Source organism: Cyprinus carpio, unplaced genomic scaffold (genome assembly GCF_018340385.1).
Source record: "Cyprinus carpio isolate SPL01 unplaced genomic scaffold, ASM1834038v1 S000006513, whole genome shotgun sequence".
Lineage (NCBI taxonomy): Eukaryota > Metazoa > Chordata > Actinopteri > Cypriniformes > Cyprinidae > Cyprinus > Cyprinus carpio.
In genome coordinates this window covers 189082-214867 of record NW_024879181.1, presented here as the reverse complement: position 1 = coordinate 214867, position 25786 = coordinate 189082, and the positions used below count along the sequence as shown (strand labels likewise).

Below are 25786 nucleotides of genomic sequence, written 5' to 3'. Positions count from 1 at the left end.
CAGGAAGCCACAGCCATCACATGAGACCAGGTTGAGTGGCTGACAGTGGCTACATGCACTACAGGAATAGAGCCATCGAAGAGAGAAATGAGAGGCTTGTACTATTTTGTTTTTTGGATATTTCCAATTTTACCCTCCACAATACAGAATGAAACACGTGAGTATAAATATGCTCTACATTTTTACATTTCAGCTCCGAAATATGAGTATAATCATGTAATTTTAACTTGAAAAGAGTGACTGTTGATTATAAACACATTTACTCTGTTGTGACATAGTAATATTGAAATTAATGTTTTTATAAATCTGCGAATAAGTGTTGTGATAAGGATTTGGATTGAATAATTGATTACAATGCTATTTAACTCCCATGATATGATGTGTTTGCAGGTGTGCCCTGTTTTATGGTTCCACAAAAATGTACAGATCAAGCTAATGTTCCTTCGTGAGTTTTGTTATCTTGTTAATCTTGTAACAACACAGCTAACAAAAGCACATTTTGCTAACTGACTTGGTGAACATTAGAGAAAACATTAAGGGAACGTTCCATTTGATCATTTTTTAAAATTACGGCAAAAAGTTACTTTTAAATGTTATCTGAACCCATCTGAAACTAGTAAGTATTAGTAATGTATAAATGACATTTTGAGAATATTATTAAAGACCTTTGAAATGGAAGTTCTGTTAATGTTATTGGAAAAGGCTTGTTCATAACTTGTTAGAATCTTGTTAGAATGTAAGCCAAAGATCTGAGAACGTTCCCCGTTAGAAGTGAAAAGAAAGAAAGTTTTACATTTTTAAACATTTTTTTAGATGTCATAAATGTATGAAATGGACAGGTTGTTTTGCTGTCAGGTAATAATTTATAATGTTTAGAGGAATAAAATGTATTGAATGTATTTTTTAACAGGTGTATTGAAGATGGAATGAGAACTTGCTTATCTAAATCCCCTAGGATGCGAGATCCAAATTTTTTCTCTAGACCAATTTCCTCAGAGGTAAGGTTCAAGACAGTGGTTAATGTCTGACTGACTAACTTCAAGACTAAAAAAAAAAAAGAACCTTGTGTTGTGTCAGCAACATAGTCAGCAGTGCAGGAAGATCAATAAGGTCACACGCTGGATTGTGTCTTCACCCTTTTTACAGGAAATAGTTGATACAGAAAGAGGATATAAAATCCACGTCTCTGAAGAAGCATTACAGAGGAGCAGCAATAGACGGGGAAACTATAAGGAAGTGGATTTGATTGTGTCTATTCTCAACGAGGCTTTCTTCAGGGTCAGCAGCAGTTCAGACACCAAAGTACATCGAATTATTGTATATCTGTCCCTCAAAGCCTTGTTTTATTTGTATCTAATTAAATGTTATTGTATCCTCTTTGGGCAACATATGCATGTCATAACTCTGTGGTTTCTTCTTTGGACCATGTGTTATCGTGGTGCTGACACAGGAGGGAAATGACTCACATGAGTCAAACCCAGTATTGCATGGGCAAAGTGTGTTGGGAGTTTGGCTTGGTGTGAAAGAAATTCGCAACCTTTCTCAGCCTGTTCAACTCAGATTCATAAACACCAATCAGGTAAAATGCTTTTACATCACACTATAATTGTAAAAACACACTGTGGCCCTTGTGGAATTTTTGTTGACGTGTTGCTTATTTTCACTTCTGTAAAAGTGTGCTCTCATTATTGCAGAGTGAAAATGGAATTTGTGTCTACTGGCATATTGATAAAAATGGCAAAGGTTAGTATGATTTTTACACCATCAAAAATAAACCTATATAAAAACAAATGTACCATTCTCTAGAATGTAGTTCCTTCTCAGATGGTGGCATTAGTGTGTGTGTGTTAATTTTTAATTTGAAATTATTACTGCTAAACTCTCAAGAAATAATAATTCCCATTTCGGGTCCAAAGTACCATGATGGATCTAGGACCTCAATAAACACACAGTCATTGCAGTTCTTAAGGAGGTCATGAAATGCAGTTTCAGATTTTTATATAGTGTTTCTCAAGGTTAGTTTATAAAGTTTGCAAAGATTTTTTCCACCATAAACAGCTCCAATATTTGTAAAAATAATTTTCACTCAAGGGGCATTACCTCTTGCAGAAACTGAAGTAAACATCTACTGCTGTAAATGGCTAACTTCATCGCACAGTATTCATGCCCTTCTTTACCTCATGTTGTGTGTTTTGAAAGTTGAGATGGCAAGCACTGTCTTAGAATCATACATTTTGATTTTCCATTTCATGACCCCTTTAAACTATTACGACAATCTACAAAATGTGGTCAGATTAAAAAGCACCAATAGAATTTATGGTTTAGGTATTTAAACCTAAGCCTAACTGCTCCATTCTTTTAATCCTGTCACAGTACAGCTTTCGGGTTAAATGTTACAAGGTTGATCAAGCAAGTTCTTCTGTAAGGGAGCATTTGCTTAAAAACAGCTTTTGAGGGTTTTGAGATAAGGATCTTTCTGCAGACATGCACTTGCACGCTGAGGTTTGCTCTCTCAGACCCCTGCACTTCCGAAAAGAGACGTCACTTGCAATCTTTTGTTCTTTTTTTTTTTTTTAACTGAATCTCTCAGCAGTTTACAAAAGTAGCCAGGTGGCCTACCTGACATCACTTGCAATCGACACAAAATCGTGCATGCTCCTAATGGAGACGAGATGCTGTAGTGGTTAATAAAAACTAATTTAGTACCATAACGTACAGGGTCCTGCAAATCACCTGTAGGAAAAAAAGACAAGACCAGCAAATACGTGGCCACAAAACAGCAGAATATGAACAAAATGCACAAAAAATGCTCTCATTAAGTGTTTGCCTCCCTTTAAAACCATAAACACTTAATATGGCTTAATGTATTAATTTAATCTTTTAATAGCTTAATCTTAATACATTGTAAGCCATATTAAGTGTTTATGATTTTCTAAAAATAAAATAAAATAAAACAAAAAAAAAAGATTGCAGGTGAAGGTTATCTGAGAGTGCAAGTCTGAAAGTTCAAGTGCATGTGCGCTGCCAGACTATTGGGGTTTTGATACGAAAGGAAGAACAGGCTCAATTTCAACCACTGAATGGTTAAGTTTCTTTTTTTTTTTTTTTTTTTGAGTAATGAGGTTACCCAAGTCTGGTTATTCATGGAGTGAAAGTTGTAAGAGTTGTGTTGTTGATGTCAATGAGAACGAGTGACAGGAGAGGTCTGCTGGAATGGTAAACTGGATGACCCATATATTTTGTAACTGTCATAATGAGTGTGAAAACTAATGTCATATATTACAGTTCTCATTTGAATATATGTTTTTGCATTGACTTTTTGCTTTGGTGAATGTATGTGTGTCTGTTTGTCAGGAAACTGGAGTCCTGATGGCTGTAAAACTACCATCGACAGTGGAGAATTTGTGTGCAGTTGTAATCATCTGAGCTTTTTTGCAGTGCTCATTGTAAGCACATTTGTCATGTGATTCTCTTCAGTCAACTTTTTTGTTTTAAAATGTTCACTTTAAAATTAAACTTGTCTGTTTAGCAGTGCTTATTTGAATGTCCTCTTTTGTCCTCAATGTTTCTGAAAGAATCCTGAAATTCCTGAAGAGTCCCATATTGTCCCCCTCAACTACATTTCATACATCGGCTCTGCCCTTACAATAGCATTTACAGCCCTAATGATTATTATGTTTCTGTGCCTGAGGTAGGTTCATTTTTAAATCAGATTTGACACACTGTTTTACAGTTTCAGAATAAGATGTCTGTGGTACAGATAAAAACAGATATCTCTCACAATCTTCCCCACAGGAAGAAGCAATGTGATCATTCAGCCATCATTCACATGCAGCTCTCAGGCTCCCTTTTCTTGTTGCACACCTCGTTCTTGTGCAGCGTGGGGTTTTCAGGCCAGAGTGACATTGATTCAGTGTGTCAGGCTCTAGGACTTCTTCTACACTGGTGCCTTTTAGCCACCTTCACATGGACAGCAATTGAGGGCTTCCACCTGTACCTGCTGCTGGTGCGGGTTTTCAACATCTACATCAAGAGATACTTGCTTAAATTAAGTCTTGTGGGATGGGGTGAGTTCAAATTCACATTTTTGTGTCAACAGTAGCTATACACTTTCTGCATTAATCAGCTATAGGGCCCTATAATTGTGGTAAATGCGGATGAAATTGAGAAATCCAGTTTTAAAAATGTAATTTACTGTATAATGTGGAATGTCATGAAATTTGGCAAAATTTGGATGAATAAATCAAAAGTCGGGCTGCACATTTAATCAAATTACGATGTGAATATGAAACTTTTTAAAGATTGAGTTCAGCTGATTAGACAGTTAAACTATTCCTTAAAATGGAATAATAAAACTGATTTCATCCTTGACTCTCATTCCAAAAAAAAGTTTAAAACTTTTCAAAATTTTGGTTTATTCACTCAAAACATTCATTAACCCTCATGATATGCTGTTTTGATTAGCAAGCCTACGCTTTTGCAGATGTGCCAAAATCTGTATAATTTGCTTAAATTGATAAGAAATTTAAATGTGGTTTGACCTACTAACTGTTCAGAGATCCAAACTTATTGTTTTAGAAAAAATTATTATTCAAGAGCTGAGTTAAAATTCTAATTTAAATTCAGCATCCAGCCTTTTTTTTTTTTTTTTTTTTGTAACACTTTATTTCGATAGTCCACTTTAGACATTCTGCTAACAGTAAGTAACTCTGCAACTACATGTCAATTAGCAGTTAGTAAAGTATTAGTTGACTGTCTGCTTAATATCTTCTAACACTTTCTGTCAACTTATTGTCAACTTATACTAACCCTAAACCTACCCCTAACACTAACCCTAAACCTACCCTAACAGTCTACTCTGAGAGTTAGTAGACATGTAGTTGCAAATTAAAGAGAATTAGTTGACATGTAGTTGACATGTAGTTACAAAGTTAGTTATAGTTAGTATAATGTCTAAAGTGGACTATTGAAATAAAGTGTATTTTTTTGTTTTTGTTTTTACGTTCAGGGATAGAAAATGAATAAACGGATTGAATATTGGATCTCTGCATGTTGGAGGGAATTAAACGCCACCTTCCCACTGATTGGTCAACCAAACATGCCATGACCGTGCCATCATCAGCTGCTCCCCAGTTCTGTGCAACAGAATAATAGTCCTCCACTGCTACATTTGTACTGTTTCTTAACATGTCTATTTCCACTATATTTAATCTCTTTCTCTTCAAACAACCAGGCTAACGAATGGCTTGAAACAAACCGTACCAGGGCAGAGCATTACAAGGCTTCTGTGTAGGCATAAATTCAGCTATTGTTGTCAAGAATATATTATGTCATAAATATTAATTTACATCACATCTGCATCAACTACCCCTTACCTACATCTTTGGCACATCTCCTGTTTTATTTTGCTGACCAACTATCAAAAACGGCGTCACAAAACAGCACTAATTACTAGACAGTGCAGTGCAAATTGCTTTTGCACTATAGTGAAGTGTATTATTTTAAGTGTATTGCTTTAAATGTAAATATGCAGAAGTCACAACTTTTGTTATAGACAATACTCTGCATTTATTTAATTATTATTGAGTATTAACTGATAACACACAAAATGGTGTTTTATTTTCTTTGCCAGGTAAACTTCCAAAGCAAAGTCACAGAACTGCTGTGTGACTAACTCTCAGCATAGCACGCATAGTGGCATTTTGTTCCTGAATCAATGAATACAAGTCTTTGAATGGCAGAACTGTGCATCAAGGGTGCATAGTTATTTCAGGGTTTTGGTATCTTCTTGTAACCGAGTAGTTATATCATATTTCATAATGGCTATTTAACATTACCCCTAAAATCTTTTAATAAAAAAATAATAATAATTGATTTTACCATAAACTACAATAATATGAAGTAATGTCGTATTTTTACATGTCTATATTATTTCAACTTCATCCCTTGTCCAAAACACAGAGAATTGTCTGAAACAAAAGTTATGTATTTACACTTAAATCGATACTGGTCTGCGCTCCACTACAGTGCAAAATGCATTCAATCTGTGCTGTCCAGTGAGTCACGCAGCTTTGCCACACAGATTTTGATAGTTGGTCAGCTGAATAAAACAGGAGATGTGCCAGGGATGTATTCTAGGAGTTAGTTGTGGGTGCAAATGTTTGGTAAATTAATATTTATGAGATAAACAAATATATCTCAGGTAGGTTGCTGAATTTATGCCTACACAGAAGCCTTGTCTAGGCTCTGCCACAGTACAGTTTGTGTCAAGCCATTCGTTAGCCTGGTTGTTTGAAAATAATGAAATGAAATATAGTTTAAATAAATGCACTAAGAATCCGTACAACTGTAGCAGTGGAGGACCATTATTCTGTTGTGCAGACCTGGGGAACAAGTGATGACAGCATGGTTTAATGTTTGGTTGAACTGACCATTAAATATCATTACATTTAAATTAAACATGTATATGCTTGTTTTATTATATTAATCTTTTCCTTTAGGTGTACCCACCATTACAGTGATGATATGCGGTGTGACTAAAGTGTATGGCAAATATACCTTTTACACGGATAAAGAAGGCTCAACTGTTACACCTCTGTAAGGTTAATCTATTCAAAAATTGCACTGCACTTTACTTCATTATCTCTCAGGCCTGTAACAGGAGTGTTTTCATTGGCTTCTTCTCGTTTAGATGCTGGATAAACACACAGATAGTGAGCTACATTACTGTGAATGGTTATCTCGGGCTGGTGATGCTCTTTAATATGGTTATGCTGGGGGTGGTGCTGGTTAAGATCCACAAATTAAGATCACAAACTCTTCAGATTAAAGACCACCGGAGGAGGGCATGGAAAGAATGGGTGTCTATACTCGGGCTCAGCTGTATTCTGGGAGTGCCCTGGATACTGGCTTTCTCCACCCATGGCCCCTTGAGTCTCCCTTCGCTCTATGTTTTCACCATTCTCAACAGTTTTCAGGGTAAGAATTTGTCACAGTGTTATTTGAAACAAAAGTATGTGTTAATGAGGTACAATCATGCATAACTGTCACTTTTATTAATAGGGTACATATTGCTGTCCCATCACTTAAAAAAAAAAAGTATGTTGGAGTGAAAAATGTTAGATAAGAGGGACAAAACTTAGTATAGCATCATGAGTAGTATAGCATTACAACAAAATGTTTTAAAAATGTAAATAAAGTTTTTACAAAGCTTTATTTACACATTTTGTAAGTTTGTAATATTTCACACTTTAAAATAAACTTCTTAATTTCTGTTTAGCAGTCCTTATACATGACAATTTAGTGGTGCTTCTAAGTAAGTGATAAAAAGGAGTTGCAAACCTTTTACAAAATACACATAAAAAGTAGGGATGGTCGATATGACCAAAATCTCATTTCACGGTATTGGAAATTTTATTTTACGATAACGATATGTACCTCAAAATAGCTATTTTTATTTTATTTTTGTTATTAAAAATTAAGAAAAAGAAGCAAATTACAAGCACAACAGAACAAATAAATATGAAATAAACTTTTAAAACATGATTAACATTAATGACAGACAGCAGCAGGTAAATAAGGCTGCTGTCCCTTTAAGACCGACTGCACGGATACATTATACTGAAACACATCCTAACTGTTTTACATTTATTTAACATATAACAGACTGTGTTTATTTGAATACCCAACACGACGGGAATTATGACATTACTGTGTGCGTATTTGACCATTCAAGCACAACAAAACACGAAAGAGATTTTCGCGATCACATGCTGTCTGAGAGGGGCTTTTATTGCACGCGCTTTGGCAGTGTGTCAGTCAGCGCAAGCACTGCATTGAGTTCTTTTTCACTGCTTATTGCACTTAACTCTACCAAGTGCACCCCACTCTTTCTCATTCATTCATGTTTCCTTATCACTCATATAATGTTTAAGCAGTATTGTGTTACGCAGATATATTTGCATACCGCATAATACACTATATAGCAAAATCTCTTAACGATAGACACTTTATTTCACGGTAATGATACCGCCCCTAATAAAAAGTACTTAAAACATTTGAAAGTAGTGCAAAAACCCAAATAAGTAGGCTGTGAGTACTGATGTCCCCATCCCTAATAATGAATGACTGGACACGTTTTGCCTCTAATTGAGAGAGTGCGGATTAAGTGTCAGTTAAAGGCTCTGAGCTTTAGCATTTTTCAAACCCGGGACTTCCTGTCACATCCACATGCCTTCAAATGTCAAAAGTTGAAAGTTGCTAAAGGCAGGTTGATTTGTTGTTAAAAGTTGCTACATGTGTTGCATTGTTGTCATTGCGCCAACACATCATTACTTAACAACACAAAAATGTCACTGTGTAGCATACACAATGTAGATTACTCGACACAATACGATTTTCTGGGAAATTAAATGCAATTAAAATGGTGAATGTTTGTAAACACTTTAATATTTTATATGAATTTGTACTTGTGTACAACCGCTCTAGTGCATAAGGTGACTTAAAAAAAAAATAAACCAATGATTACACATACTATCTCAGAAAAAAAAAAAATAAATAAATAAATAAATAATAAAAAAAAAAAATATATATATATATATATATATATATATATATATATATATATATTTGAAATGTTCGTTTAGATTTATTCATAAAATTATTTATTTATAATTTATTTGTAAAAGTAATATAAACAAGATTTCTAAAGATTTTAATACAATATTGAATTATTGAAGTTACACATTTTTAAACAATGACATTTTATGTGTTTTCTCATTAATTAGTATTCTAAACAATTACAGTTTTAAGCAGTGTACTGATAAGTATGATACACTCTAAAAGTCTATAAAAATAGGGCACGGTGTGCTGTTTTTTGTATTCATTTTTCACAGGTGTTTTCTTTTTAATTACACACTGCATTTTGTTTGTTTTTAAGTTTTAGAGAAACAGAAAATGTCCATAAATGTAATGGATAATGTCCCAGCAGAAAATTATGAGTATCTTTTCCATTTTTCAAAAAAAAAAAAAAAAAAAATAATAATAATAATAATAATAATAATAATAATAATAATGATAATAATTCTCACAGTGTACCTAACTGATCAACAATTACAGGTACAATCTTATAACAAGGTGTGGGCCTAAAATGAAAAGTTACTATTGAACAATTGCACCTAGCAGCCTAATTCACATGTGATGGAGAGAGGATTTATAGCAGTAAAGACCTCTCTCCAGGCTGCTTGACTGGATAGCTATTCAATGGTTTCCTCTTTTTGTGTAATTTAGAGGGAAAATGTGTGCTTTTTTAACGGCTTTTTCTTGTCTTTTGTTTATGATTTGAGTCACATATTTTACAAATATCTACATTTGTTCCAAGGTTCTTTTTGGGGGGGACGTTGCTGAATCTAACAACAAAAATGTAATTAAATGTGACCCTGGACCACAAAACCAGTCTTAAGTCGCTGGGGTATATTTGTAGCAATAGCCAAAAATACATTGTATGGGTCAAAATTATAGATTTTTCTTTTATGCCAAAAATAATTAGGACATTAAGTAAAGATCATGTTCCATGAAGATATTTTGTAAATTTCCTACCATAAATATATCAAAAGTTAATTTTTGATTAGTAATATACATTGGTAAGAACTTCATTTGGACAGCTTTAAAGGCGATTTTCTCAATATTTTGATGTTTTGCACCCTCAGATTCCAAATTTTAATATAGTTGTATCTCGGCTAAATATTGTCAGATCCAAACCATACATCAAGGGACAAACCATACATCAAGGGAAAGCTTATTTATTCCACTTACAGATTGCAAAAATGACACTTAAGACTGGTTTAGTGGTCTAGGGTCACAATTTATTAAAATATTACTGCTCAAAACACCACACGCTGGCGGCACCTGCTGGTCAAAATTGTGTAAGTGCAACCAAAACTCAGACCAAATAGTCATAATGACACCTTTTACAGAACAATTGCAAATGTTTTCATTAAAGAGTAATCTATTAAATGTACTCAAGAAATAATTAATCTGACTCGAGATCCGTTTAAACCAGTAGAAACTCAAAAGTTTTACAATATTTCTGCCATGCCATTTTTTAACTAATACTAGCCTACTTAGAGCATGGTCTACACTAAAATAAATTCCCTTTCCTTTACAACTAAAACAGAAGCAACTTGGGCTTCACTACTCATTATTTTCACAACTCGCCATCAAATGTCCCACCTTCTGTTTGCCGCGCTTTTTGTCGGTCTACATTGCTTCTACTACGGAGTACGGAGCCCCGCACATGGCAGGCAGGAAAAAATAGTAGGCTAAATATTGTGCACGATTAACTATTTCGTTCCCTCGATTTATAAATTGTGCGCTCAATTTACTAATTAGTTTCCTCGATTTGCTAAATCGCGTACAACGATTTATAAATTGAGGAAACGAATTAGTAAATTGTGCCACAATTTAGCAAATCGAGGGAATGAATTAGCAAATCGAGGGAACGAAATAGTAATCGTGTGCATGTTTTAATACATCGAGGGAACGATTTAGTAAATCGTGCGCACGATTTATAATTTTTTTCTTGCATGTCATGTGCGGGGCTCCGTATTCTTCTGCAGCTCGGTTGCAGATTCTCCTTTTTCTCGCTGGTAAACCACGATTATAAGTATGTTATGTTCGTTTTTCGCATCACTAAACTACATTAGATTGGATTACTCTACGCTAGAGAGACGTCCTCCTGAGAACCATATAAAAATGTTTTTTGTTTTTATTTATTTATTTATTTATTATTATTACATTAGTTGGAGAATAAGAAACAAATGGAAGAGGGGAAAAAACATTTTTGAAGAAATATATTTAATTCATATTTTATTCTATGTCCTTTGTAGAGTAGGCCTACGCCAGGACTAAGTTATTCAAAAATAAATTAATAATTAGTCATGAAATGTAAGGTATAAACAAAAACAACATTTTATTTGTTCTTTTTTCAGTTTTTAGGTTTCAGGGTATTTATAACCAAACTTTGTACCAAGATGACTCTCACATATGTTATGAAAGATATAACAGAATGATTTGATATTTTACTTTATGCAATATGTGTGTAAAAAAATTGGTATTTCCATTCTATACATTGCATCTAATTTGCATATTAATGTTTTCTTGTGGCAAATAAATGAAAAAAGAAGTGTTATAATGGGAGTAATAACTTGGCAAAATTTTCATAAGAATATCTAATATTTCATAGGAATATTGATCTATAATTTCGTTCCCTATTGGCTTGTTGTGTTTCCCCAAAATGCCTTATTAACATGATGTTTGTCCTGGTGTACTCTACAGAAGACATGTATGAAAATTATGCCCTGCTGTGTAACAAAAAGTTATATGCTGATTTGAAACCCCATATCATTTTTCATTTTTTTGAGATGTTTATTTACGACAAATAATTTGACAATTATTTTTATTTTATTATTATTTATTTTATTTGTTATATTATTATTATTATTATTATTGAATATTTTAAACCTTTTGCATGAAGTGCCAGTTGTTTATTTATTTGATTTGGGTTTTTGGCCCTAAATTGGCAATTTGAAGCAGAAGCGCCTGATAAAAGAAATGGCTTATCTGACATTAATACTGTCCATTTAATCCTTTAGGTGTCTTTATTTTCGTGTGGTTTTTGACGCTCACATGTCAAGCACGGAAAGAGGAACATAGCTCATCAAAAGGCACCATTCAGGTTAGCTTAAACAGTAATGAATATGTGAATACAAGATAACCAACAGCTGTTCGGTCACATCACACCGTGGAGTTTGAAGGTGGACCCTCCATTCTACATCAAAACATCATTCTAGTTCTTTTTATTATTATTTTACTCATTTGGGGTCTGCAGAACCCGGAGGGACCGCAAGGGGGCGCTAAAGGAAATCTGCATATAGTATTATTTGGGGGATATTTATTTCTAAATGCGTTGAACTATCCTTTGTAATTATATTCCAGAATAGTTTGTTGTGTTTTATATCTTTTCATTGCCTCTTATCAACCTCCTACTGGGAGTTATGTATAAAGCACATTGTGAAAAATGCTATCAAATAAATCCAAATATTGTTCTAACATTGGATGGGGAAAAAAACCCTGTTGACTTTAAATATATTTGAGATCATATTTAGTGCAATGAAAAAAGTAAATACATTTGTTTAGGAAACACTTATTTTGTGCTTTTTTATTACACATATCCAGTAAATGGGTTTTTATGCAATAAAAAAATACTGCTTTAATTTTTAAAATGATTTTTTTTTTTCATCATATTTAGGGTTCTTTACTGTTAAATGAAAGCATCTGTCTAGTTAAAGTATTATATGTGCATTCAGAGATGCAATTTTGGCACCACCTAGGGTTCAGAAAACACAATTCATAATAGGTAATGTCCTTATAAGAATAAAATCTATTTTTCCATTGTTTTACCCCCAGTTTAAAAAATAAAAATAAATGTACCCTGTACTAAAAACACTCACAAACAAGACAAATATTTACTTTAAAAATTTTATGAAAATACCAATGTGAGGAAAATTGAGATACAAAATTTTATCAATGGTAATATTATAAAAAGTATAAAAAAGAAAGTGCACAAAAACTTCTTTACAGCATTAATTGTACAGACAGCTTTGAATAAATAGCATAAGTTAAAAATGACAAATTAACTTAATGAAATGATCAGCTAAATCTCCGGTAAGGCACATTGACTGAGAATGTGCCACATTAATAGATCAAAAACATTTTTCCCTGAAATTTATCAACATCTTGTATTTGCTCTCATGCATTTTAAGAAGAGCTTGAAGTCAACAGTAATGCTGACGCAAAGTATTGCTGGTGAATAAAAACAAACATTCATTCAAATAAGACAGAGAAATACAACTGAAATCTTGAACCTCCAAATCCAATGGCAAACTCCATAATATTGCTAAAATTCAGAGCCTAAACCGATTTTTTTCCCCTCAAAAAAGGCAATTCTGTCATATTTCAATTAATCCAAACAGCAAAGAAAAAAAAAAAAAAAAAAAAAAAAAAAAACATACAAAAGGCTGCAGTCAATACATCAAGGCTGAAAGACTGTACAATTTCATCTTCGATTACCTTTAGTGTACAATATTGAAACATGGAAAAACGTGGTAAAAAACACAGTGTAAAGCCTGGTCAGAAATTCATCATTCAGTAATATCTCTTACTTTCAGTATTATAACACTCTCATACTACAACAACAACAACAATAAAATAAAATACAACCACAAACAGCCATAAAACTGATTATGCCTACAAATACATTATGCATGCTCTCATATGCCATTGTGTAAATGATAACCGTTTAAATACTCTGAGATAATGTATTTTTGCATCTTGGTTTTAAAAAGATTTACAAACCCGTAACCGTTTTTAAATATTGAGCAACATCTTTATGCCAAACCAGAAAGAAAAAGAGATTTTACAAGCACACGTCCATATTATAGACCACAGCTGAGGTGAATTCACATTGTGAATATTGTGCCCAAGAATCCTTGTCAGAAAATGCATGTGTGTGATATAACTTGAATCAGAGCAGAAGACTGCAAGGCTGAGTAAAATATTGTATTTGCGTAAAAGTATACGCATCTCATTAATGCCTCGGCATAATGTTAGATACAGCACTTTACATTATTCATCTGTAACCCGTCAAACTAAATGCCAAATAGAAGTCTTTTGGTGCACTGGTATGGAAAATAAGATTATATTTACAAAACACTGGTAACTCCAAAAAAAAATTACAGTAATAATAAAAAATGGATTACATTTAATTTCCTAACTCAGACCTATAAATATGTCCTAATGCCCAAATTTTCTCCCTTTCTGTTATATAAAAAAGGTACAAAACTTACATTTTACAAAAGAGTCATAAAAAATACAAAAGCAAGGGGAAAACTCAACTCATACACAGTCATCTAACAAAGGGAAGATATCAGTGTCTACCACTGGAGACAAAGCTATGAGGGCCTCAAACGAGACAGTTGGGAGGGTGTTTTAGTTGGATCACCATGCCTCCTTCATGTCCTCCGGAAGAGGGGAAGGTTGTGTCTGTGAGATCGGAGAGTCTGGGGAGGATGCCAGAGCTGGGCGCTTCTTGTTACAGCAGGGCTTGAAGAGACGAGGATCAATGATCACCTCCCCGAAACGCCCCTTGTAGACGATCCCACAGCACACCTTTTGCCTGAGGCATATTAAGTACAGTGTTATTTATTTACCTGCTAGTTGTTAGGCTGATAACTCTTAATTTAGCATTAGAAAAACGGAAAGGAATACCTCTTCCAGTAGGACAGGTCGAGAAAGGAGAATCCCGCTGGGTTTGGACGCCTCTGCTTGGTCTCGATGTCCGAGCCGTCGTCAGACTGATTACTGTGGCTGGGAGACTGAGAGGGAGACATACTGGATGTGGTGCTGTGGGCATCTGAATCTGTAAAGACATGCCAGCAAACATTGCTATCTTGCAAAAGCTGTAAAATGTTTTTTTTTTTCCACTTCCAAAAACTGTAAATTTAACATTATTTAATTACATGAAATGTCTCATTAGCTTTCAGTTTTTCACTGAGTATTATGAAACTTACCATTAACTGATAACAGGTTTTTAACATAGCATTGTTACAGTCTGTATATGTTTTTTTAATGTCTATAAAGTTTTTTATACTATTAGTCTAGCACTTTATACTAGAGTAAACAAAAACGAGCTACAAATTAAATAAAATATAATAAACATATAAAAAAAAAAAGTGAAACGTATGTGTATACATTTTTTTTTTATATTTCACTTGCATCTCATTTTCGTTTAGTTTAATACAAAGTACTAAAATAATTAAAACCTTTAAAAAGAAGAAAAAAAAAATTTGAGACATATTTAAAGAAAATGAATAAATAAATTAAAAAAAAAAAAACACCTAACATTAAAGTGCACATGCAGTGCTATAAAAAAAGCTGTTTAAGAAAACTGCAACTCACTTTGTCTTTTAAATTTGTGAAGTTTTTTCAGTTTACTTTTCTTCTTTCCATCACTATTTTTGACTTTCTTGGGTTTGGTCAGCTTGAAGCCAGGTCCTGCCCTCGCATCCACCACCTTGGGGGGAAACGATAAATAAAATATATTATTCTCACGATGGCTGTAAGGAAATGGATGATTCCAATTAAAAACAACATAACGGTCTCTTACATGGTTCCAGTTTTTCTTTGATCCATGTGGTAATTTCTTCCAGCGTTTTACCAGCAGCACACAAGCATTGCAGATGTCTCCAACCCGATCCTCTGATAGACTACCAAACATATCACAAGATGGAAAACAGAAAATGATTTAGCCAGGACAGAACTGATTACTCCGATTAAGGAATAAAATGTGTAATCAAATATTTTATTTGAGTTTATTACCTTTTTTTTTTTTTTTTTTTTACCAATCTCAATGGGATTATTCGGTATGATATTATTTGATTCTAAGAGGATTCTCAGTTGATCTCATTAGGACTGGTTCCAAATTTTGATAGAAATTCCACCAGCATTCCTTATGGAATATTTGGATTACAAGCGGAATCAGGGGAAAACAGAACACTCACCCGAAGCAGAGTCTGAAGTTTTCCTCGTATCTGCTGCTGTCCGTGAACCGAGAGCTGGACGACTTGGTTTTGCAAATACAACAGCCTTCGTTGCTGCGGTAAATCTTGGATTTATGGAAGCCGAACATCTTGTCGGGCTCTAGACATGAATGGAGAGCGTCATTACAACACAGATCTCCTGCACGGTTTGCGCGGGGGATCGAAGGGGGCGGTCACGGGAGTTCATCTCTTGCACTATTTCACACGGTTTATTAATGTTGTAGAAGTTACGCAGAAAACGCAGAATCACAAGCGTGCGTCTGGAAACGTGCGCGTTTGGATCTGTCGCGTCTGCTGCAATGACCTACTTTTGATGTTTGACAAAAGCCCTTCGCTGCAGTCACCTTTAACACATGATCATGGACTTGTGAGGCGGGGGGGAAATAAAGAGCAGCATGTGTTTACTCAAATAGTTTATTTGGAAAATTTTAGAAATTATAATAAATGTAATTTGTACAATAATTGGGAACCAATATTGAAAATAAATTTAATCTGTCCTAGTGGATAATCCTTTTTTTTTTCTTTCTTTTTTTATATTTTTCAAATCTGATTTGATTCTTGAATTATTTACAATCGTTTCAGATGATGATCAGAAATCCTTTAGGGATTTTGGCCAGAGGTGATGCTGTCACAGCAGAAGCGGCTTTAAAATCGAAAGTGCAATTAAATGGGCGCCTCTTCTCGGAGTTTAAGACACGGAAAAGCCTAAACGCATATTTGGAATACAAATATTAAGGTGATAATACTTTTAAAAACGCCTCTCTCGGACGATCTGTGTTACGCACAACATAACGCACGCTGCGCGCTTGACGCGTCGATGCAAACGCGTGAACGGCTGAAAACCACTTCAAACATGACACGAGCCACTCATTCACGAAGACTCCCTACATATTATAAAATAATTATACAGTCTTACTTGACACACACACGGTGTGTTGTGGTTTATTTTTTATTAGTTCGTTCGCAGCACGTTTGTATCTATGGAAACCAAAAGGGAAAGGGTAACGATCTGTCGCAAATTAACATTTACGTGCGTTCTTCAATCAAATGTTCGCGAAGTTGCTTCTAAACCACACATGGATGATATTTCAGTTAAAATACGGGGTGAACGCTACTGTCTCGTCCGTCTAAACTTTCACACAGTGCGAGAGCGCCAAAACGCGCGTCCCATTAACAATAACAGCTAGCCCCGTTAGCACGCGACCATGCCACGCTCCACATCCAAGCGCGCAAAGCCCCGTTGTTGATGTAAATAACCGAGCTGTAATACCACTAACACCACACATTCAACATGTTACACGCTCCGAGGCTGACAGGACGTACAATTAAAACGAGGTGCTACATTCGTACTGTTAGTTCGTAACAATAACAAAGGACTTACCGTCAGAAACTTTGAATTCCGTCCGTTTTACTCGTCGTCTGCACTGCGCATGCCTTACTACGGCCACACACATACACAGATGAATGGTGGGGGCGGGGCCTGCGTACAAACATTGAGTGAAGGGGTTTGTCGGAGGAAGACCATATAAGGAGCGTAGACGCCAAGTTTGAACATCATTTCAGCCAATCACTGCACTCCGCTCGTTTGCATTTTAGAATGTTGCATCCGGGGAAGTACAGAAGCGTCCTTTCCAGTAGCCCCTCACTGCAGAACATCCAGGGGGCGTGGCTGGAGCCTCATCTAGGGGTGGAGATTGGTAGGTTTAGGGGTGGGGATGTGTGGGTTTGGGGTCCAGGGGTGGAGACGGCCCCCTGGATCTTGTGTTCTGCAGAGAGGACCCTCTCGTCCCGTCCCGCACGTATTCTTCTTCTTGTTGTGGTTTGAACGTGAGTGAATGGACTCATTTCCCCACAATGCTTGAAATATCTTTTATATTAGCTTATATTGTATGATATTTAATGATCGAACACGCCGAAATGTGATGTTTCTGATAAAGTTCGTTTATTATGATTGAGTCGCAGTCGCCTTTATGTAAGGGGTATTAATATGCTGTGTATTTAGTTAAATAATACACTTTTTATATGCGATATTAGTCTTAAAATGGTTACTTAACACATAAAATGTCCACAAACTTTGAACATCATTCTAATTTTAAAAAATATAATATATAGTCCACATTTCTACAGTTCATGTTGCTTAAAAAGTAATATGTTTAAGGTCCACCAGCAATAAGAGATCTGAAATGTATATTAATATTTAAGAGTCTATTTAGTTTGCACCCAATTTTTCCTTATTTTTAATCCCCTTTTTGCTTTTACGTTATTACATTAATTTTTATAATATAATTTCTTAATATGGCTATTAAACAATAAAGCTTGATACATAATAGGCGCAAACTGCTGTTTAAAAACACTAGTCATTAGAAAAAAAAAAAAAAAAAAATTATTAAATTTAAATTTAATTATTAATTATTTTAATTATTAATATTAAAATAAAACAGATTTTGCTCTTGAAAGTCAAGACTTCATAATCATATTGAATTGCCCCTTTAATACATTTTATACACTGTACACAGTTGCTCAATATTTCACATTACATTACACTGTTTTGTCTATAAATGTATCAAGAGATAAAACACAAGAAAAAATAACTCCCAGAATGCTCATGCCAGCTGTGTTTGGACAGGTACCAGAACAGTCATGATGAAATTGGCACATGAATATCAGCCTTTAATGTGCTTCTCCCAGTTATGTCCTACAAATTATGCTACACTCTAAAACAGGTGAATGATATTTCATCAATATTCAATAAGCAAAGTTTGGAGCTGTAAATATTGCATAGCAGAAACAGAGGGGATGCTGGGGTTTAACTAAAGAGAGGGACACAAACAAGCAACTGTGCTGCAATTTAATTCTACTTCAGATATGGCATTGAAGTTGGCCACAGTCGAGACCTGAGGGCTGAAGAGATGGGGAATGTTACGGTACTTTGAAAGGATTAGGTGAGACGTTAATGTTATCCTTTCTGCTTTGACTGTTTTTAGTTTTTACAGTCCATCTTCTAAAATATGCTTTTTAGGGGATTCACAATAAGCTCAAGAAGACAGTTCATCCATTTCCTGTGTGGAAAGCAAAAAGAGATATTTAGACAAAGGTCCAAGTTGCTCTTTTCCCATTGATTGAAAGTGGACAGGCCAAGAGACATTTGTGGCCGCCATTCACTTTCATTCAAAAAGTGAGAAAAAAGTGGATTTGGAATGACATGAGGATGAGTAAATGATGACCAACATGTACACTACCAGTCATAAGTCTTACGCTCACTTTTATTTGATCAAAAAATACAGTGAAAACAGTAATACTGTAAAATATTGTAAATATTATTATATTGTAAAATATATATATTTTTAAGTAATTTATTCTTGTGACGCCAAAGCTGAATTTTCAGCAGTCATTACCTTAGTCTTAAGTATCATATGTTCCTTCAGAAATCTTTCTAATATGCTGATTTAGTGCTCAGTTATTATTAAGTAATACTGGTGCTCAATTATTAAAAATGGTTCTTATTATTATCTGTTGGAAACATTTTTGCTGCTTAATATTTTTGTGGAAACCTTTTTTACAGGATTTTATGATAAATAGAAAGTTCAAAAGAACAGCATTTATTTGAAATAGATTTTTTTTGTAACATAAATGTCTTTAATGTCACTTTTGATCAACTTAATGCATCCTTACTGAATAAAACTATATATATATATATATATATATATATATATATATATATATATATATATATATATATATATCAATAATTGATAAATAAGCAAAAAAATTGCATATAAGAATTTCTGAAGGATCATGTGACACTGACTGAAAACAGTAATGACTGCTGAAAATTCAGTTTTTAACAGGAATAAATAACTTTTTAATATATTCAAGTGACCTTGATGAGCATAAGAGATCTCTTTAAAAAAAATAAATAAATAAAAATTCTTAATAAATTAAAACTTTTGACCGGTAGTGTAATTTTTGGGTGATTTGTCCCTAAACTTATTTGCATTTAGTGGGAAATGACACAAGTCCCTGGCACTGTTATACAAAAAAAGAGCCTTTTTCCATTTTTTTCATCTTTCCTTTCTTATTTTAAGTAAAAATATGAATTCCCCACAAGATGTACTTATAAAGCATACTTCTAAATCATTTGCTTCGAACTCTGCATTGTGACAGTATGGATTAGATTAGAGCACAAAGCAAGCAACCTGACACATATCAAAATAACACTCTTCTTCTTTGAAAATATAATAACAGCTTTTCTTACGTGTTTTCCTTTTAAATATAGCCATTGTCATCAGTCCTCAACAACAACGAAAAATATTGAGCTTTTAATAAAATGGTATAGCACAGGTGGGGGTTTTCACCTTTCGTGAAAAGTATGGATGAAAACAAAAGACATATTTGAATGTCAGTAACGTCGCTGATGAAAATTATGACACGTCTGAAAAAACTCATTGCACTTAATATATGGCAAACATGACAGTAGCTTTAAAGGAAGCCAGGTTTAGTCATTTGTTCAAGTCTCTCCATATAAAAAAAGTTAGTCCATGGTCCCGCTGATCTGTGTGTTAGTTCTATATTCAGACGGCTTTATATCCCGATCCCTTTGACGAGAGAGGCCTCCAGAGTGATATTGAATTCCTGCAGAGTCTGTAGCACTCGAATCAGAGAGTTCACCAGAGAATGGTCCTTTAAGAGCGCCATGTCCTCGTACATCTGTGCTGTGATTGGACACTCGGCAAGAAGCGCAATCCAGTGGTGCAGCAGGTGATCTCTGCAAGCAGAAAGACAAGATGGGCGTCAACATATGTGACCAATCGATATGACAAAAGAGTACAAAAAAAAAAATTCTCCAATGCATCGCGATTCTCTTTTCAATAATTAAAAAAAAAAAATCAGAATCAGTTCTAAGGTTAGTTTTTTCCATATATGTGCGATGGGATTGTGCACTAGAGACAATAAAATTCTGTTTACTGACATACACACACAAAACCATCAAACAAGTATAGAAAATAGGATAAGGATTCATGTTTGAAGGTAAATACAAGGGCAATTGTGGTCTCCAGTGCACACGATATGTGCTGTGAGAAATGTGATTTGCTTGACAATTGTGGATTCACCCAGCAGTATTTCAGTGTTTTACCTTCCAAAAGCTATACCAACACATCCTTCATGCCAAATTTATTTCAAATGCTCACGTTTGCTTTGTGTGTGCTTGTTTTGAAGGGCGCTTGCAGCACTTTGCTATGCGTGACTCCATGTAAGTGGTAAATGCACTTGAATCACCAAATGCTTTAGTGATGCAAAATTAATGTAAACACAGTTGTCTTAAGGACAAAACACCTGTGATCTGTGCATTAGTGTGAATGTAGCTTATTAGACCTGCTGCTGTCTATGATTTCATCAGTAATAATAAATAAATAAATAAATAAATAAACGCCTCTGCCTTTCCTTAGAAAACTTTCAGATTCACTTATTCATTCTCAGGCTATGTTTACATGACAACGATGTAGTCAAAAACGGAAACGTTTTTCCCTTGCGTTTTTAAAAAGTTTCACGTATACACGACAACATTTTCATTTTCAACATTTTCTGTATTACGTATGCCAGGCCAGTAGTTGGCGCTGTCTTGTTAGTAAACAGTATGTGTAGGGAAGTGATGATTATATTATGTATATGATGTGTCTCCGCTGTTTGTTGTAATATTGGTGAAGTAAAGCCACACTTTGCTGAAGTAGCTTTAGCAAACTCTTTAGCAGCAACAACAGGACCATGTACTCCGCCATTGTTGTGTATGTTTGTTTGCGCTTGCCTTTAAAATCAACACATGCTGCACATGTCTACATACCTAACACGTACTACGCATGCGCATGACGTCACCATTTTCAAAGATTCCCATAATGGGTATAATAATGTAAACGAACAGGCAAAACGCATAAAAAGTTTCCCATTTTTGGCTGAAAACGTTGTCGTGTAAACGGCCCCTTAGATACTGAAAAAACTTTTCCTTTACTGCTTGTAATGTTTTTTAATCACCTTTATTACTTTATATTTACTTCTATGTTTTGAAGCTATATTTAGTTAGTTAATAATTCTAAACATACATATAAACATATTTACAATAGTTTTGATTTATTTTTAATTTGTAGTTATTCCAAAAAGTACTTAAATAAGTAATTTAATAAAAATGCAAAAAAATAAATGTAATACTTCAAGTCAGTAAACTCATTAATTAATAAGAAAAATGTAGATCGAGGATCATTTTAGAATTGGATTGTGATTTCTAGAGCCGGAAAGATTTCCATCCCCAAAAAGAGCAAAAGAGCATGTTGGTTCTCAAAACTGAAAACCAACAGTTCAATGTAAATAATGACCAACCTGGCTCCGAGACACACAAGCATCTGAAACTTCCCGTCTTTGCCAATGTTTCTGGGTGTGCTGTTGATGGCGCGCATGAAATGGCAGAAATGACGCACCCTCATCTGCCAGTTCTCATCCTGGGTCATCTGATCTGTACTCTCAAAGTAGACCTGTGCTTTTTCTGTGGAATAGACATGAGAGGATTTAGAAAAATGTGCAACATTTTGAGGTACCATGCATGGCGTACCATGCATGTTCCTGAAAAGATTTAGGTTTGAACAAACTCCTAGTCTCCACTTCAAACTACGAACCACCCATAGTTTTTGCTCTTAATGTCTGATGCACTTTCTCAGTGTACTAAGATTCAATCTGATTGGCTGTTTTTACAAAACCTCTGAGAGTAAGGGCACACAGGTGTTTTTTTAAGCAGTCTGGAAACACTTTATGTTTCAGTGAGCCCTTTTGAAAATACACTTCGAAATACACTAATTTTTGTAAGCTTTTATTAAAATGAGCTGTTTCCACACTAGTGTGGTATACAAAGTTTGGAATAATTCATACTTTTCAGTGTTTTTGAAAAAAGTCTTTTATGCTCACCAAGCCTGGATTTATTTGAAATTCAAAAATACAGTAAAAACTATGGAAGCCCGTTCATAAATGCATGAATTAATGTGACTCTTTATCTCACCGTTCTGACTTTTTTCTCAGAATTCTAAGTTTATATCTCATAGGTGTTGTTTATCTTTCCCCCACCATGAAATAAAAAATAAAAGCAGTAATTGTGACTTTTATCTCATTTTTTTTTTTCAGACGATTGTGAGTTTATATGTCCCAATTTGGACTGTTTTTCTCAGAACTGCAAGCTTATATCTTTCAATATGACTTTTTCTCTCAGAATTTCAAGTTTAAAAAAGTCAATGCTGTGAGAAAAAAAATTGTTAGAAAAAGTTATTTTTTTATCCTATGGTGGAAACAAGCTTCCATAAAAAAAAGTAATATTGTTAAATATTATTACAGTTTGAAATATATGTTTTCTATTTTAATTTATTATAAAATGTCATTTATTCTTGTGATGGCAAAGCTGAATTTTTAGCAATCCGGTGTCACATGATCCTACAGAAATCATTCTAATAAATTGCCAGTCAAGCTGCTCTTCCTGTCTAAGTGGGCGGTTCTTGACCAAAATATGCTAGTTAGAACAATACTATGAGCAATTAACAAACACACTTTTACTAATGAGAAAAGAAAATATATTTTATGGAATGTTACAGCATTTGTTACCTAGAAAGTCCCAAATGAAGACATTCTTGAAAAGGCGAGGTGACTTGAAGCCATGCTGGAACACCTGCTCAAGAGCCCATACTAAACCATACTCTCCACACAGAAGCAATGTGAGGCTTCCTCTCTACAACAGAAGAATGACGAAAGATCATCCATATGTGCCGTTCTCATTCACATTTGTCCTTTCCGCTGCAAGTTTTCACAGAGAAAAAATACTTTACCTCTTTTTCTGGCTTATGGAAGTGTTTGACGATACCGTTAATGGCCTCTCCCACCCCTTCCTGGATCTGGCCCGTGTTTAACTCTGGTGGGCACACAATGGGAAATGTGCTTGAGACAACAGCAATAAGTGCAGTTATTAAATCTGTGAGATATGACTTTTGACTTTTATGAGATTTCCAAATACATACTTGGTTTGCTGTTTGGCGAAATGGTGACAAATCTTCGCATCATCCCAGGGGATTGCTGCATTGGAGGAGTCCGGCACATTCTGTCCTCAGTCTCAGTCGTGTTAGTCGCCAGTTCGCCCACCAGTATCCTTTCCAAGCTGCCATCATCTACTCCCTTCCCGAGCCAACGGCCGCATGGAAACCTACGCAACAACAGTCCGGCAGTCAGTTAAAGCTTCTAATAATGAATAATGTGATTATGGTGCTACTAAAATCTTAGTACTCACTTGTAGGTGTGCCCTGTGATCCCATTACGGACCATTACACACTCTACTAGCCACTTAGCATACAGTCCTGAGTTATCATGGCCCATCTGTACTGTGGTCAGCTTCCCCAGGTTCTGGCACTGTGCAAAGTACAGACAGAATTATTCAACAAAACAGTTTAACACAACAGGAACTCACTTTGGAGTCAATATCTAGCAAGGTGCCCAAAATACAGCAATATATATATATATATATATATATATATATATATATATATATATATATATATATATATATATATATATATAAAAAGTAGGGCTGGGTATTGAGATGATTTCAATCTCATTCTATTCGATATTGATTCATTTGGATATGTAAGCAATCAGCAATCTCTCTCAACTAATGCTGTAAACTATAGAAAAAACCATGTCATTTAGTGACAAATAAAAACCTTGAATCTTGTTGAAATTTTAACATTTAAACAGTGAATGTCTTAATTGTTTTCATGAAAGATTTGATCAAAAATACACTGAAAAACAGGTTAATTAAAAATATAATGAATGTGTAATATAGTACATATATATTTAGCAAAATGATCCTTTCTAGAGTTAACTATTGAGTTTATGGTCACTGAATGGCCAAAATATATTGTTTGAATTTTGTAATAAAATTGACAGAATTTGAAAGCTGAGACTTTGTTTCATATCAAAAGTAACAAAGCACAACGCTCATTGCGATCTTTTGGATGGGAGGCACTAAAAATAATTTTTTACTAAGTTTTGTTTAGGGATGCAATGATACCATTTTTTCAGAACCGATCTGATCTGATACCGAAAATTCTGAGTATCAGCCGATACCAATCCAATCCGATACCAGTGCAGTTTTTTTTTAAATCAATGTAGAATTTCTATCCTTCTCTGACCTGATCGTCACTCTTTTGTGTGTTAAACTATTATAAACTAGGTTAGTGGATAATTCAGCAGCAAAAGATACTCTAGAAAAATAAAGGGTGCACAATAATTTTATAAAATCTAGTGAAACAAATAAAAGTAATGTCTAAATCTGGTAAAATGTTACACATTGCTCTTTGTGTTGCTGTAAAATACATTCATGAAAAAACAAGTAAATACATTTTTATAGAAATATATACTATACAATTAAAAGACATTTCTTTTAAATGTATAGCACAGTAATGAAGGCAGCAATATATGATAAATAGGACATAACAAGAAAGACAATTAATAATCTTTCATTGCGAAGAAAATTATTATAATACTAAAGGCTCCAATATAGAGCGGCAGAAAGCGCTTATGCGCATCACAGAATAATGTGCTTGAAACAACACAGAGTCACAGTGCACAGGATGCGCAGCCCTCAGAGTCCGCATATTAAAGTTAGTACAAAAGGAAGAGGTATTAATATGTAATGTATTAAATATGTGCTTTAGTTTATTGAGCCTGTTCTTTTAACAGTTTTAAACCTCAGTTACTGTGCGCTCTTGAAGAGAGTTTCATCATTTTGACTGTAGTAACCGAACGCGACACGCAGTTTGATTGCTGAATGGAGGATGACAGACAGCCGCAGCGGAGAGAAGAGTTTATGTGAACTTGAATTTAATGACTTAAATATTAATCTGTACCACACATTGAACTATGGAACAGCTTCAGAAGACTTAAAATATAGTGAAGGAAAACTTTTTGGTGTTTATCATGTTTTGTGCATTTCTTGGGGCTCAACAATAACACAGAATAGTATACACACAATATTGGTTTTGGATCGGTCTCATCTGACCGATACCTGATCCGGGAAAAATGCCAGTATCGGAGCCGATACCGATCCTGAG

The 25786-nt window shown here is 34.5% G+C and overlaps 2 protein-coding genes and 1 pseudogene across 2 annotated transcripts; 1 reads left to right on the top strand and 2 right to left on the bottom strand.

Moving 5' to 3' along the window:
- Positions 1-12281, top strand: LOC109086996 (adhesion G protein-coupled receptor G3-like). Its single transcript, XM_019101251.2, has 12 exons — positions 1-157; positions 391-445; positions 911-998; positions 1147-1302; positions 1451-1579; positions 1695-1743; positions 3355-3446; positions 3576-3691; positions 3796-4067; positions 6501-6597; positions 6692-6978; positions 11652-12281. Exons 1-12 carry the CDS (start codon positions 88-90, stop codon positions 11771-11773), a joined length of 1533 nt encoding a protein of 510 aa, XP_018956796.2. The 5' UTR covers positions 1-87; the 3' UTR covers positions 11774-12281.
- Positions 12282-12523: 242 nt separating this feature from the next.
- Positions 12524-17179, bottom strand: sinhcafl (SIN3-HDAC complex associated factor, like). The gene is made up of 6 exons (XM_042754408.1): positions 17038-17179; positions 15618-15756; positions 15224-15323; positions 15016-15130; positions 14326-14476; positions 12524-14233 (listed from the first exon to the last, which is right to left on the bottom strand). Exons 1-6 carry the CDS (start codon positions 17108-17110, stop codon positions 14056-14058), a joined length of 756 nt encoding a protein of 251 aa, XP_042610342.1. The 5' UTR covers positions 17111-17179; the 3' UTR covers positions 12524-14055.
- A 2326-nt stretch (positions 17180-19505) lies between these two features.
- The window catches only part of LOC109100845, a 49941-nt pseudogene continuing 43660 nt past the window's right edge, over positions 19506-25786 (bottom strand).

Coding starts and splice junctions, on each gene's coding strand:
- sinhcafl (XM_042754408.1), bottom strand. CDS start 17,110: ATGTGTGTGGCCGTAGTAAGGCATGCGCAGTGCAGACGACGAGTAAAA. Junction 15,131..15,223: donor CAAAGAAAAACTGGAACCAT/GTAAGAGACCGT, acceptor TTTCCCCCCAAG/GTGGTGGATGCGAGGGCAGG. Junction 14,234..14,325: donor GACCTGTCCTACTGGAAGAG/GTATTCCTTTCC, acceptor AATATGCCTCAG/GCAAAAGGTGTGCTGTGGGA.
- LOC109086996 (XM_019101251.2), top strand. CDS start 88: ATGAGAGGCTTGTACTATTTTGTTTTTTGGATATTTCCAATTTTACCC. Junction 158..390: donor CACAATACAGAATGAAACAC/GTGAGTATAAAT, acceptor ATGTGTTTGCAG/GTGTGCCCTGTTTTATGGTT. Junction 6,598..6,691: donor GGCTCAACTGTTACACCTCT/GTAAGGTTAATC, acceptor CTTCTCGTTTAG/ATGCTGGATAAACACACAGA.